Source organism: Oryx dammah, unplaced genomic scaffold (genome assembly GCF_014754425.2).
Source record: "Oryx dammah isolate SB20612 unplaced genomic scaffold, SCBI_Odam_1.1 HiC_scaffold_2, whole genome shotgun sequence".
Classification (NCBI taxonomy): Eukaryota; Metazoa; Chordata; class Mammalia; order Artiodactyla; family Bovidae; genus Oryx; species Oryx dammah.
This window is the reverse complement of record NW_024070186.1, coordinates 146068448-146084499: the sequence shown is the minus strand read 5'-3', so window position 1 is coordinate 146084499 and position 16052 is coordinate 146068448. Positions and strand designations below refer to the sequence as shown.

Genomic DNA, 16052 nt, shown 5'->3' with positions numbered 1-16052 from the left:
CCGTTTGCTTAATTTCATGTTTGGAACTCTCTCCCTGGGTTTCTTCACCTCTCCCTTGCCCATCCTTCAGTCCCCTCCCCATCCTTTAAATTCTTCCTGAGGGGCAGGACGTTTGGGACCTCTGGAGGTGGGTAGAAGGGGTGGATGAGCGCTGTCCCCAGCAGCGCTGTTCAGCAGAAGACTTGGGCAGGAAAGACAGTGGCTTCCTTTTCAGATACACTCACCCTTCCCCACCCTCCAAATGTTAGAATTGGAGTAAATAAAAAAACACCCATCATTTCCTTTAAGGTAGTTACATAAAGCCCTTTAACCAAAAGCCTTAGGTAAATCAGTCCTTCGTGATGTTAGGGTTCCTCCCATCTTAAGAGTAAGTCCAGTGAGTAGCTTAAATTAATAATGGAAACAATTTGATTGCACATTCAGTAGTGAATAAAGGTGGTAGTAAAATTCTGAAAGCAGTAATAATCCTTGAGAAGGACGCTCTTAAGCACTTTATTTTTGTTTCTGTGTGTATAAGTGTATGTGTCTTTTTCCCTTTCAAGGGGAACTGTCTTTCCAATATTTGTGAATAAAATTTATAAATCCAAGTATTAAACTCCAGCAGAAGCACGTGTAAAGTGCGATGCATGCCTCTTCTCACTGTAAACAACTGGGGCAAATCCAAAACTGACTTGCAGCTCAGATTTGCATCTTAACTCCCATAATCTTTTCGGTAAAAGCACTCTGAACTCTTGAAGCATGGTTTTCCTTGGCGGGTTAATCCAGTGTCAGTTATTATAGAATCAGGGTCACTCTTGATCTGGGTGATGCTGAAGAGGTTAATAAAAAAAAACCTGGGAATTCTGCTCCAGAGTTGGATGCTGGTGGGGCAGAGAGCTGAAGATGAATGTGTGGCTTTGCGTTTTCTGGTGCCTGTGTCATGAAAACCCATCTCCGCAATTACACGAACTCCTGTAATGCAACAGTGACTAATGCTGGCAGCAGCAATTATGAGAATCAGCTCCCTCTACTGAACTAGTTGATAAGATAATGTACTATAATTAGTGCAATGAATATTACAAAATTACAGTATTTTCTTAAAGACACAGGAAGATGTCCAGACTTACACACATTTCTGATTACCTCGTACTTTTGTCTTTAGCTAATTAATGATTTGTTCTTTACAAATGTGTTGAGGGAGTATATTTGTTTAGAAAGGAGCATAATTATGAACAGTTTCTAGTTTTGTTACAGATAAACCATGAATAAAAGTCTTCAAAATTTGCTTTATTTGCTGCGTTTCATGTTGCCTTTTCAGACTGCTAGGATGTCAGTTCTAGTTTTGACCGTCATTTTACTATCTTGAGATTATATTGAAAGAATTCTTTAGGGAGCTATTTTTATTAATTTATACAGCAAATGTGGTATATATTCTGTAGTAGTTAAACCAGATGATCTGGCATAAGCGCATCTCCTTACATAAAAGATGATAAAAGTTGCTGCGTGCTTTTATAATTCTGTTCAAGTAAAGATGAAAAATAATGACTTGCTTTTACAAACAGTATGAAGGAATGTAGTATAATAAATTTATCACTGAATAAATTTCTTCTTCACAGTATTCTCTAAATTCTTTTCATGTTTAACTCAAATAAACATCAAGACTAAAACATTTTTAGTTGGGTTGCCAGAAACATCATAGTAAGAAAGCACATGTCAGTGTGTGGCTATTAAAATTCTTATCTTGAAAAAAAAAATGAAAAAAAGAAATTCTTATCTTGTTGCCAACTGCTGCTTCTCTTTGAAATAAGTGCCTTATAAGCATATGACGCTTCTCAAGGTTAATTAGTGTCTTGCAGAATTATTGTGGCTTAAAGTAGGTAACAAGATGCCTTTTTTCTTCTGTTTAATGCCTTTGTCTTAGAATGCATGTTCCTGTGTATTGAAAATGTCCTTCCAAGAAAACGACGGCATCTGTGGTTTGGAGAAGAAGTACCTAAGGCATAGCTGTCATGCGTCAGGTCTCCCAGTTTAAACCTGCTGTGACTGGGAAGATACTGACCTCCTTTCATAATCATGAACCGTGCCTTTCCAGTTTCTGATAGATCTAAGAGCTGCCCTCCTCAACTTAACAGAATGTCCACCTATCAGAGGGTTTCAGATCCCTGCAGGCTGCTGTTTGCCTTCCTAAAGACATATTGGTGGGGGCGGGGAAGAGGAGTGGCCATTCCAGGACTGAGGAAGGCATGTGGTACATTATTCTGCAAACTGAAGATGTCATTTTTAGTCAGGACTATCCGGCTTTTTTTTAAGTGCGCACCAAATAATGTGAGTGACCAACAATTCAAACTTACGGCATAAAATGTAGACTGGATATACTGAAACTTTCCACATTCCTCATCCATACATCTCCCGTAGTTACAATCCTTTTTCTTGATTTGTTTCCAAGGTGTTCTTTGCAGAAGATGTGGGTTCCAACAAAGGTGCCATCATTGGGCTCATGGTGGGCGGTGTTGTCATAGCAACAGTGATCGTCATCACCTTGGTGATGCTGAAGAAGAAACAGTACACATCCATCCATCATGGAGTGGTGGAGGTAAGTGAACCTGGCTGCCTGTTTGCAGCTGGGATAAAGGAACTCTTGCCTGGTGTTAAAATCATCCAGGTATTTCTTCTTTGGAAAAACAATCCCATTCCTGCTCAAGTTGCAGCTGTTTTCTTGCTTCTGGTTTTTATTCATTCTGACTTATAACTACTGTGGTCAAGGCAATGGAGATAGATGCTATCTCAGCTTCTTATTTTGTATTGAAATATCAAAATAATACTGAAGATGATGCCTGGCTTAAAGACATTGTGACTGCCGTGAAACATTTTTTTTTTTAAAGTTACAAATAAAAAGAAGTAGAAGGCTGCTTTTTGTTAAAAAAAAAATTTTGACACATTTATTCCTGGATTTTTTTTTTTTTCTTCTGACTACACTGGGGTCTTTCTTGCGCCAGCAAGCTCAGCAGTTGCAGTGTGTGGGCTCTCTAGGTGTGACATGTGGGATCTTAGTTCCCCAACCAGGGACTAAACCTGTGTCCTCTGCACTAGAAGGTGGATTCTTAACCACTGGACCACCAGGCATGTCCCATTCCTGGACTTTTAAATAAATCATGTTACTTCTAACTCAAGCCAGGTGATAGTAAATAATTTTCAGTAACCAATCTTACCTTTAGAGTTTGATAGAAAATCACATCGTACCCAAGAGCTGAACAACATATGCAAAGTTAGTCAAGGTCGTTAGCCTGCACTTGCACCTGAAATGTCTTAGTTTCAAGGTGTTAGTGCAGTGGCCCTAAAGACAGAGAGAAGACCCACAAAATGACAATTCCATTTCCTCGAGACTCTCCTAGCAGCCCAACCTGTGGGAAGTAGGAGTATGTACAACACAGAGGTAGTAAGTTACACCAGCAAAATAGATTAAGCTGCAAGATTCAAATATGACTCCTTAAAACCATGACGTAAAATAAAATGTACGAATTCGTTCCTTATATGCATTTAAAATGCAGGTTGAAAAGAGACCCTCACGGTTTATGTAGTTTTTAGGAAACTATTAAAGAAAGTGAATTAATACATCTTGAGAAGTTAAGAATTGCTAGAGCCAAAAAAAGATCTCAAGGATCAATTAATCGATCTCATTTTATACATAAGAAAACAGACCCAGACAAAAGAAGTGTTCTTTCATTGTCAAAGTCAACAGACCCAAGGTCAGAGTAGAGCTTCCCAGGTGGCACACGGATAAAGAATCCACCTGCCAATTCAGGAGACACAGGAGACGTGAGTTCAATCCCTGGGTCATCGGGAAGGTCCCCTGGAGTAGGAAATGGCAACTCACCCCAGTATTCATGCCTGGAAAATCCCGTGGACCGAGGAGCCTGGTGGGCTCCAGTCCATGGGTTCGCAAAGAGTAAGACACGTCTTAGCAACTAAACAACAAACGTATGGGTATTTTGTACTGGGAATTAGGACGTTAGCATGGGAATCTGGGGAGGATACAGTCCGTATCAGAGCCCTGTAATGCTAGGCAATGAAACAAGGCATCTCGGAGCTGACTGCCATGATCGTGCTGAGACTTACTTACAAGGTACCAGTTTCCAAGGACACATTCCCCAGATCCCACCTCAGACCTTGGGAAACAGAAATTCTGAATAGGAGGCTACACTGAGAAGTGTAGAAAATTTTCACAGCTGAATCAAACACACAGTCAGTTTTGAGAATCACTGAATATTTAGTGTTAGCGCTCCTGCCTTTTATATGAAAAGTGAAAGTGTTAGTTGCTCAGTCGTGTCTGGCTCTTTGCCACCCCATGGGCAGCCCACCAGGCTTCTCTGCCCATGGAATTCTCCAGGCAAGAATACTGGAGTCGGTTGCCATGCCCTTCTCCAGGGGATCTTCCTGACCCGGCGATCGAACCCAAGTCTCCCAAATTGCAGGCCAATTCTTTACCATCTGAGCCACCAGGGAAGCCTTTTATATAGTTATCTAAGCAAACCTTGGGCTTCCCAGGTGGCGCTAGTGGTAAAGAACCTGCCTGCCAGTGCAGGAGACATAAGAGATGTGGGTTCAGTCCCTGGGTGGGAAAGATCCCCTGGAGAAGGGCATGGCAACTCACTCTAGTATTCTTGCCTGAAGAATCCCAAGAACAGAGGAGCCTGGTAGGCTACAGTTCATGGAGTCAGAAAGAGCCAGATGCAACTTAGCATACACACATAGCTTCCTGGGTTAAAAAAAATTTTTTTTTGGTTAGTTAGCAGAAAAAGGTCTCCTCGGTTTTGGACTATTAGAGCAGTTGACACTTTAACACAAGTTCTGAAAAAAATGAATGAATTTTTAAGCCAGAAAGCATCCCTGTGGGAAGAGAAGTCCTTCAGCCCTTCTCTTGTCGTTTATTTTGTTAGCTTAAGAGCAACTGGGAACCTCTGGACTGACCGCCCCACCTCCTCTGGTGTTTCTTTTCCTTATTTCTGCTCACCTGCTTCTTTTTTAAAGGAAGGATGTTGTGAAGAGCCCAGAAGCCATCTCTTTCTCCCTGGAGAGGTCTTCCTTTCTCTCTAGTCCGTAGGTAACCCAAGCCTTCGTCAAGCTCCGTGTTGAGTATTAGAAGAGATCTTCACCTAAGGCACTGGATACCATCCCAGCCCTCAGGAGGGTGATAGTCTAGCCAAATTCAGACACACAAAACTGTAACCCAGCCTGAGCACCCAGGCTGGCTCACCTGGCGGGGTGATGTAGCATGAAAGGGAGTTTCAACACCATTGCTCTCAGAGTATATGCTGAATCAAGTGATCCCCTCCACCCACATTTCTCTGCCTGTCTGAGTGGGCTTCTCCCCCTTAAGGACAGGGAAATAAGTTTGTTGCCAGCTGGTTCAGTTCAGTTCAGTCGCTCAATAGTGTCCAACTCTTTGCGACCCCATGAGCCACAGCACACCAGGCCTCCCTGTCCATCACCAACTCCTGGAGTTTACCCAAAGTCATGTCCATTGAGCTCGTGATGCCATCCAACCATATCATCCTCTGTCTTCCCCTTCTCCTGCCCTCAATCTTTCCCAGCCTCAGGGTCTTTTCAAATGAATCAGTTCTTCGCATCAGGTGGCCAAAGTATTGGAGTTTCAGCTTCAACATCAGTCCCTCCAATGAACACCCAGGACTGATCTCCTTTAAGATGGACTGGTTGGATCTCCTTGCAGTCCAAGGGACTCTCAAAAGTCTTCTCCAACACCAGAGTTCAAAAGCATCAATTCTTTGGCACTCAGCTTTCTTTATAGTCCAACTCTCACATCCATACATTACTACTGGAAAAATCATAGCCTTGACTAGACAGCTGGTTAACCTGCTTCATTAATGAGTAACCTTATTTCACTAAGAACAAAAATGAGTAAATGGGTATCCCCAGATGGGTGGTCCTACATCTGTCAGGACAAAATTCAGCCATGGAGGAGAAACCCCAACAAAGCTTTGGTCTCCAGGAATTCGCTCCTTCTTAAAGGGAAGGATTGCTGCAGAAGATCACAGAGATGAGGAAGTAAAGCACGCCTAGTGCTTTTATTCATAGAAACGTTACCAGTTGGAGGTGAGCAGTCACTAGTTTTTGTTTTGCAAAACTAAGCAGTAAATATTGATTTAATGACTTGCTTCATCATGAAGCCAGGAATCCAGCCTGTATGTCGTTAGCCGTGGTTTCTCACGGAGACGCCAGTGTTTCGCTGGTGCCTCCAGGAGTGACAAGACAGCTCTCTGTTACTCTGTTCCCCAGATTGCACACACCATCTCTGGTGGTTAACAATCCCAGCACCCACTGAATTACCCACCATTGTCCTGCCAGTGAGGTTCTGCAAATCCCACTGACCCCAGGTTCTGTTAGGAGGAGATGGGCCTTTTCTACACTCATGTCAGTTGACACTGAACATTTTCAAATATATCTTGGCGCTCTCTCTTCTACATCTTCTGGACAGAGACTTCACGTTTAACAGGAAAGAAGTGGCATAAAGCCTCTTGATTGAAGAAATTTAAAAATTTTTTTCGCAGATCTGATAACTGGAACACCAGAGGTCTCCTATCCCCTGCCCCTAGTCATCTCTGATCTGAGTAAAAGGGTTCCTTATTTAGCTTTTTATGGAGATACAGCGGATGACTCTTTTGAAGGAGTGTGCTGTCAGATTTGTGACATTATAAAACTATGTCGCTGTGGGTCCTTTCTTCCTGGCAGAAAGTCAAGTTTTAGTGGAGGCATCTAGCAACCACTAACAGCAGGGGTGTAGAGCAGTCTGGCAGTTTGGAAAGGTTAAATGGGAAGCAACAGAAGAAAAAGTGAAGGGATGGGACTTCCCTGGTGGTCCAGTGGCTGAGACGCCACACTCCCAACGCAGGGGGCCCTGGTTCAATGCCTGGGCAGGGAACTAGATCCCACATGCTGCAACTAAGACCAAGGAAGCCAAATAAACATTAAAGAAAGAAAAATTGAAGGTAGACTCAAAATCTGCAGGAGATTGGAAGCAAACAGCAGGAGTAGAAACTAGAAGGTCAAAGGAAAGCATCAGCATGGCAGGGGAGTTCTGGGAGGTGCCTGAAAAATTACTTGATGTAGGCAATAAATATAACTGAGCTACTTAGGGAAATAAGGAAATGTAATTATGAAAATGACCATCTATACAGTAGAAAACCAACATAGCGAGGTTACTAAAAGCGATAAATGATTAACTTGAAAATTTCATTGCTGTTCTCTGAGTGTGTACTTTCCTTCCCAGGTTCCTGGTGTTCTCACACTCTCTGGTTATTTTACGTGTTTAGTTTATCCTATCCTCTATTCTTTGTCTACCTGCGGTGCAAGCATGCTTAGTGGTATCTGACTCTTTGCAACCCCATGGACTGTAGTCTGCCAGGCTCCTCTGTCCATGGGATTTCCCAGGCAAAGAATACTGGAGTGGGCTGCCATTTCCTTCTCCAAGGGATCCTCCCGAACCTGCAACTCTTGCAGGTGGATTCTTGACCACTTGAGCCCCCTGGGAAGCCTTTGTCCACCTAGATGACCTGAAATGGTAAATCTTTAGAGGCTGAAATTCTCTTGTTGGGCCTGACTCAGTGCCATGCATAAAGGGTCACCCATCAACACACATCCTGCTGGTTACCCTACCTAATAAAATTAAAACAGGATGTTCACTGGCCCTCCTCTGAGCTTAAAGCACCTACATGAGAGCCAAACCCCGCCCCCCCCCCCCACCAAGCACGGGGAGTCTAGAAATTAAGGAGAGATCCAAATAGATTTTATGTCTACAGTATAATAGTTAAGCTGTAAATTCCTCTGCATATAGTGAAGGAATAAGTGGCTTCAAAGAGTCGAGTTCAGGGAGAGGGGGTTAGGAAGAGGGCATTAGCCAAACAGTAGTCAAAAGTTCTACTCAAGATGGTGTTAGGACCAGATGGATTGAGCTCTTTGGGCTCAGCTCTCTACAGTGTATGTGAAAATGAACATGTACACAGTAGAAAAACCAACATTTCAAGGTTACTAGAAGAGATAAAAGGTCAGTAGCAGTGGCCCATGGAAGCCAAGCTGGGGTTCAGTGTAGAGAGTGTCCCAGGGTCTCTGAAAAAGATGAAGACTTCAGATCAGTCACTGCTCCCAGAAAGTCCAAAGAAGGGGTACCTGGAGGTGCTGTGCAGGTGGGATTTCATCTCAGCCAGTGACACCTGGTTCCTGCCTGGGGTAGGGGTGGGGAAAGAGGCAGGAAGGAGAATTCAGTCCCCTGCTCCACTGCTCTGTAATTCCTTCCCACTGGCTCCATCTTCCCCCAGCTCCACTTGAAAGGAAGTGATATTGAGGCCCCAGGGTCACGGTGGCCTGGCCCTCACGTTGTGGGTGGCCAGCAGCAGGGCTATGGCTGAGCCGTGAGTGACGGATGACTGAGCCCTGCAGGAAGGCTCCCCCTGACTTCCTTCGGTGGTGGGTTTATCCATGGATCAGAGCACTCAGCATTCCACCTTTAGCTTTCGAGGAGCTGGGGATAAAAAGATGCCATCCACACTCCGTGGGTGCCACGTTGTGAAGGTAATCCCTTCCCCTGTAGCTCCAAGCCGCCCCACTGCAGGACTGGGGAAACATGAGCCACCCTCCCAGCGGCAGAGGGTCACAAGAATTAGCAAGTAGAAAGGAGGCTGGGTCCTGGGTGTTCTTTGGAAGGACTGATGCTAAAGCTGAAACTCCAGTACTTTGGCCACCTCATGCGAAGAGTTGACTCATTGGAAAAGAGTCTGATGCTGGGAGGGATTGGGGGCAGGAGTAAAAGGGGATGACAGAGGATGAGATGGCTGGATGGCATCACCGACTTGATGGACGTGAGTTTGAGGGAACTCCGGGAGTTGGTGATGGACAGGGAGGCCTGGTGTGCTGCAGTTCATGGGGTCTCAAAGAGTCAGACACAACTGAGCAACTGAACTGAACTGAACTGAAGGAGGCTGGGGAAAGACAGGAAAGTTAGCTGCCTGACTCACATACCATCCTCTGAGCCTCGCATTTCTGGCTGTGCTCTGTTAAATAAGAGTTTGGCTTTGGCCTTCGAAGAGGAGATCAGCTGTTTAATTTTTGCCCTGCCCCTGATGAATGCAGCCAGTGTAAGGGTTGACGTAAGTTCGGGAAAACTTGTATTAATGCAAGTTTAATACTCCAACAGTCAAGCAGCATTATGTTTTCTTCTGCACTCAGACACATAGCAGTGCCTGATCTCTGAGGCAAGATGCTTTTTAATCTCCACATTCTTTGAAATCTCGGTTAAGAGGCGGCACAGAGCAAAAAGATGCCCACATTCTAACGGCACAGGACTGCAGACGGGCTGTTTCTCCGCAAGCAGATTCGGAGAGTGAGGGAAATCTCTCATTACTGGTGCTGAGCTTTAATGACGGTGTTGTAACTTAGAAGTTCCTGGTTAATGACACAACTGCCAATTAAAGCCCAGTGACCTCATTTGTTGAAAACAGAGCAGATCAAAGGAAGAGAAAGGGCTGGGGAAACATCTCGGATTATTCCCCCAGGGACAGCAATGTGGAGGATCTGTTGACGCGGTGTCCTCCCAGTGGAATTTTATGTCTGTTCCAGCTGTGTTGAGATTAGCCAAGGCACTCATTCCAGCTCCCACCCAGACTGAAAAGCCCATGAGGCAGAGTCATAAAGTAACCTTGGGGAAACCAGCTTATTCCAGTTTTATTGAGACATACTGATACATAACACTGTATTAGTTTTAAGTTTGCAACATGATGATTTGATATATGTACATATCCTGAGGTGATTACCAAAATAAGTTTGAAAGTGAAAGTGAGTCGCTCAGTCGTGTCCAACTCTGCGATCCCATGAACGGTAAGCCTGCCACGATCCTCTTGGTCCATGGAATTCTCCAGGCAAGAATACTACAGTTTAGTGAACAACTTTCGTTTCACATAATTACAGGGTTTTTTCTTGTTATAAGAACTTTGAAGATCTATTCTTTTAAACAACTTTCAAATATACGACACAAACTGTAGCACCACGTTTTTCCTCCTGAACCGATGAGGACAGACGCCAGGGAGCAGGTCTGTTGGTGCTCGGACATCATGTTGAGGGATGGAAGATGATTTCTGTACCATGACCGGACCACACCAGCTAGTGAATTATGTGGACTAAGAGAGTGCTGCAGTCACTGTGCAAACAGTATGGAGGTCCCCAAGAAACTGAACTGTCATACAGCCCAGCAACTCCACTTGGAAATATTCATCCAAAGGCAATGAAATCACTCTCTAGAAATGACATCTGTACTCCTGTGTTCAGCACAGCATTATTTACAATAACCGAGGCATGGGAACAAACTCAGTGCCAATTAGTGCATGAATGGATGAAAAAAATGTGATACACGTGATGGAATATGATTTAGCCATTAAAAGGAAGGAAATTCTGCCATTTGTGACAACACGGATGAGCCTTGAAGGTATTATGTTAAGCAAAATAAGCCAGACAGAGAAAAAGAAAAATACTGTGAGACTTCACTTACATGAGAAATCTAAAAAAAAAAAAAAAAAAAAACTGAACTCAGGAGAACAGGTTGTTGCAAGGCCAAGCAAGTGGTATGGGCGGCTAATTCTCGGAAGACCTGACCTCCCCAGTGGCATTTCAGGGAAGGGTTTTTAAAGACACAGTGAGAGCGAAGGTCATAGGATGCCTGGTGAGCTTGTGGACATTCTTCTGTTGGTCAGTGGTGAGGTAGCCAGGTGGTATTTGGAGAATCAAGGTCCCCAGTCCTCTGGTTCCAGCTAATTTAAGGTCTCCATATGTGTGGTCAACAGGCAGTTGACTTCTTGCCTGTGCTGGTTTCAGTATCTGAGGGGAAAGTGATTTTTCTTTTAAAAGAGTAATAACACAGTTGTAAGTTTTCATGTATTCAGCAAAGAGATAAGTACTTCCTCTCTTCTGTGGACTGTTTGAGGTACAGCAGATATGCTAGAAACCTGAACATCTGATTCAGTTCAGTTCAGTTCAGTTCAGTCGCTCAGTAGTGTCCGACTCTTTGCGACCCCATGAATCGCAGCACGCAAGGCCTCCCTGTCCATCACCATCTCCCAGAGTTCACTCAGACTCACGTCCATTGAGTCCGTGATGCCATCCAGCCATCTCATCCTTGGTCGTCCCCTTCTCCTCCTGCCCCCAATCCCTCCCAACATCAAAGGCTTTTCCAATGAGTCAACTCTTCACATGAGGTGGCCAAAGTACTGGAGTTTCAGCTTTAGCATCATTCCTTCCAAAGAAATCCCAGGGTTGATCTCCTTCAGAATAGACTGGTTGGATCTCCTTGCAGTCCAAGGGACTCTCAAGAGTCTTCTCCAACACCACAGTTCAAAAGCATTAATTCCTCGGCACTCAGCCTTCTTCCCAGTCCAACTCTCACAGCCATACATGACCACAGGAAAAACCATATCCTTGACTAAATGGACCTTAGTCGTCAAAGTAATGTCTCTGCTTTTGAATATGCTGTCTAGGTTGGTCATAACTTTTCTTCCGAGGAGTAAGCGTGTTTTAATTTCATGGCTGCAGTCACCATCTGCAGTGATTTTGGAGCCCCAAAAAATAAAGTCTGACACTGTTTCCACTGTTTCCCCATCTATTTCCCATGAAGTGATGGGACCGGATGCCATGATCTTTGTTTTCTGAATGTTGAGCTTTAAGCCAACTTTTTCGCTCTCCACTTTCACTTTCATCAAGAGGCTTTTTAGTTCCTCTTCATGTTCTGCCATAAGGGTGGTGTCATCTGCATATCTGAGGTTATTGATATTTCTCCTGGCAATCTTGATTCCAGCTTGTGCTTCTTCCAGCCCAGCGTTTCTCATGATGTACTCTGCATATAAGTTAAATAAGCAGGGTGACAATATACAGCCTTGACGTACTCCTTTTCCTATTTGGAACCAGTCTGTTGTTCCATGTCCAGTTCTAACTGTTGCTTCCTGACCTGCATACAGATTTCTCAAGAGGCAGGTTAGGTGGTCTGGTGTTCCCATCTCTTGAAGAATTTTCCACAGTTTATTGTGATCCACACAGTCAAAGGCTTTGACTTAGTCAATAAAGCAGAAATAGATGTTTTTCTGAAACTCTCTTGCTTTTTCGCTGAACACCTTGCCCCGCGCGAAACATACATCTGGCTCGGCCTGCAGAGAGTAAGTGGAGCTGGCCCTGACAAGAGACCCTGGGAGAACAAAACCAAGTTTACAACTCAGAGGACCCACCATATCAACAGAGAGCATCTGTTTAAATCTTTAGCCAGACGTACTTTTGGAATTTTAGTGCTCAGTTAAAAATAATAACCTGGAACAGTATGTTCTTTATCTTTTTTTTTTTTTTTTTCCGAAACCCACTTAGGTTTAATCCAGCAGAAATCGATCATTTAGGCACTGCCAGGAATGTGTAACACTTAGTACCAAGACGAAAATATAACTGATCCTACCTTCAAAACACCTACAGCCTCCTGGGGCGGGGAGAGAAAATGAACATCCCCTCGCAGAATTTCAATATAAAAGTAAAGGTAGAATGGAGTTAACAGTATGTTGGGGGGTCAGACAGAGTGGAGGTGCAGAAGTTTCCCTTTTGCTCTTATCAGTGGAAGATGCAGGTTTTCTGGGAAGGAGACTCCTACGCCGGAAAACCTCACAGTTCCCCGTCAAGAGTGACTGTCTCACTCTCTCCTATTCCTCAGCCTCTCAGAGGTACCCCAGCCTGTTTTTTTCCCTCATGCCCCTCCATGGATTTTAAACTGACACCACGGTGGTTGTTTTCTGTTAGTCAATCCTAGAGCAAGATCTCCAGGTAGCGCCCTCAGTCAATCCTGGAGCGAGGTCTCCAGGAGGCACCCTCCCAAGGGGTTTGCACCGTGTATTCTATGTAAATTGCATCCCTTTCTGGTCCCCTGGAGCTGGCAGCTTGGACTCCACTGTGCTTCACCAGGAAATGTTGTTCCTCATCTGTATCCACGTTGAAGTGTCCAGAATTCTGCCGTTAGCGCACCCACTTTTATCTGAAGGAACCCATTAAAGGGAACAGACCCCAGAGAAAATATATTTGGATTTTTCCCCCTCACCTTAACTGATCAGGAAAACCCCCTCCAAGAGCCATCTCTGCTTCTGTGTGCCTCTTTAGCGTATTAAATTTGGTAAAAACGGGGACAAACTAAAACAAGGGTGCGGAGATACTCAGCAGTTCAGATTTTGAGTGTCAGTGAAAAGTGAAGTCAATCAGTCGTGTCCAACTCTTTGGGATCCCGTGGGCTTTAGCCTACCAGGCTCCTCCGTCCATAGGATTCTCCAGGTGAGAATACTAGAGTGGGTTGCCATTTCTTTCTCCAGGGGATCTTCTCGACCCAGGAATTGAACTCCTGTCCCCCGCATTGGAGGCAACCTCTTTAACCGCTGAGCCACAAGCATACCTGCCTTGGTAGCTCAGACGGTAAAGCGTCTGCCTACAATGTGGGAGACCTGGGTTCAATCCCTGGGTCAGGAAGGTCTCCTGGAGAAGGAAATGGCAACCCACTCCAGTATTCTTGCCTGGAAAATCCCATGGACGGAGGAGCCTGGTGGGCTACAGTCCATGGGGTCGCAAAGAGTCAGACACAGCTGCTTAGCTAAATCTCTCTAATACTCGAACTTTTTTTTTTTCTAGCTTGACACCACACTTTTAAAACAGTCTTTCACGGAAGCCTTTTGTCCTTTTTCAAGCCAACAGGGGAAGAGAATAATATTTATTGCCTTAAGTGTATCCAGTTACTACTAAGGGAGGGAAGCAACCAATGAGCACTGCGTAAGGCAAGCCAGCCGGTCAAGGGTGTGAGCGCCACCTAGTGGCCAGATGGAGTGTCTGCGTAACTGGTGGGCTCAGGCGTTGTTGAGTCGGTCAGTGGTGTCCGATTCGTTGCAACCCCTTGGACCGCACCACGCCAGGCCTCCCTGTCCCTCACCATCTCCTAGAGTTTGCTCAGACTCATGTCCGTGGAGTCAGTGATGCCATCCAACCATCTCATCCTCTGTTGCTGCCTTCTCCTCTAGTAGTGTTAGTCGCTGAGTCGTGTCTGGCTCTTTGCAGTCCCACAGACTGTAGCCCACCAGGCTCCTCTGTCCCTGGGATTCTCCAGGCAAGAATACTGGAGTGTGTTGCCATGCCCTCCTCCAGAGGATCTTCCCCACTCAGGGATCGACCCGGATCTCTTGTATCGCAGGTGGATTCTTTACCGTTTGAGCTCCAGGGAAGACCTCCTTCTCCTCTACGTCAGAGTGGAAAAGAAAGGACAATTTGTGGGTGTTCTGCAATCTTGGCTTAAAAAAAAAAAAAAGAGTACAGTGCACCTTATCTTTCTCTGGCTTCTCCGTGTGCGCTATTAAAAGATTGTTTTTAAAAAGAAAAAAAAAAAAAACTCATTTGTCCTCGTTCTTGCTCTGCAGGTTGACGCTGCTGTCACCCCAGAGGAGCGCCACCTCTCTAAAATGCAGCAGAACGGCTACGAAAACCCAACTTATAAGTTCTTTGAGCAGATGCAGAACTAGACCACCGCCGCAGCAGCCTCTGGGACAGCAAAACCATTGCTTCACTACCCATCGGTGTTCATTTAGAGAATAACGTGGAGAAAAGCAAACCCTTCTGTTTTATTATTTACTCATTATCGCCTTTCGACAGCTGTGCTGTAACACGAGTAGATGCCTGAACTTGAATTAATATACAAATCAGTAATGTACTCTCTCTCTTCATATTTCGGTCATTTCGGTCTCTACACTACATTATTAATGGGTTTTGTGTACTGTAAAGAATTTAGCTGTATCCAGCTAGTGCATGAATAGATCCTCTCCTGATTATTTATCACGTAGCCCCTTAGCCAGTTGTATATTATCCTTGTGGTTTGTGACCCAACTAAGTCCTACTTTGAAACATGCTTTAAGAATCGATGGGGGAATGCTTTCTGTGAACGTGTGGGTTTAGCTGCTTCTCTTGCCTAAGTATTCTTTTCCTGATCACTATGCATTTTAAAGTTCAACGTTTTTATGTAATCCAAATGAGTTAGAGGAGTTTTTTCCACAATTGCATTTTACTGTACAGATTGCTGCTTCTGCTATATGTGTGATATAGGAATTATGAGGATAGACGTTTATTTCTTCGTGCCTGTTTTATGTGCACACATTAGGCATTGAGAATTGAAGCTTTTTTCGTCCATGTTTCTTCAGATCTTTGATAAAGCAAAGAATCCCTGTTCATTGTAAGCACTTTCACGGGTGGGGGAGGGTGGGGGTGGGAGCGCTCTGCTGGTCTCAATTTACCAAGAATTCTCCCAAAAAACTTTTCTGCAGGATGATTGTACAGGATCATTGCGTATGACCATGATAGCTTTCTACACTGTATTACATAAATAAATTAAATAAAATGACTCTGGGCAAGAGTTTTCTTTGAAGGATGACTATGGACGTTAAATATTCAAAGTAACTTTGGATGGGGAAGAAGAGGTAGATTCAGGCTCTTTCACCCAGTCTAAAATCCTTTATTTATGATACCAAAAAGAGGTGAGAGTGGAAGGGACAAAATCAGGGAATGGGGAAGGCAAGCCTGGACAAACCCTTCAAGATTTGTCTTCCGTTTGTATAAAATGGTGTTTTCATGTAAATAAACACGTTCTTGGAGGAGCGGCATTGTGCTGTTGTGAATGCTTCAGTGGTAACCACCTTCTGATCCTGAGTCATCGGAAGACTGATGAGAGCTTTCTGATGCAGGGTATCTACACCTGTTGTGTCTTAACAGTAAGTCCAAGCTGAAAACTAGGGCCAACAGGCATCTCCCAGCTTTAGTAAAATGCTTCATAGACCCAGCTCAGTCTTCACTTGGTCCAAACTACTTTGCTGCCATATCTTGGTCCTCAGCTTTGTCCCCGTCTTAGTCCATTCATGCTACTTTAATAAAATAAGCTACTGGGTGGCTTATAAACAGAAATTTGGGGATCGGGTGGGACATGGGGGGGGAGGTTCACGAGAGAGGGGACATTTGTATACCTGTGG

At 44.4% G+C, this 16052-nt stretch overlaps 1 protein-coding gene across 6 annotated transcripts in view; it reads left to right on the top strand.

Annotated features, from left to right (window-relative positions):
- Positions 1-15683, top strand: part of LOC120853653 (amyloid beta precursor protein) — a 305317-nt gene extending 289634 nt beyond the window's left edge. For all 6 annotated transcript variants that reach the window (XM_040227629.1, XM_040227643.1, XM_040227615.1 and 3 more), the window contains 2 exons: positions 2426-2572; positions 14457-15683. In XM_040227629.1, the coding sequence (XP_040083563.1) occupies positions 2426-2572; positions 14457-14558 (249 nt within the window). In that variant the 3' untranslated portion in view covers positions 14559-15683. The remainder of the gene's footprint in view (positions 1-2425; positions 2573-14456) is intronic.
- The last annotated feature ends 369 nt before the right edge of the window (positions 15684-16052 follow it).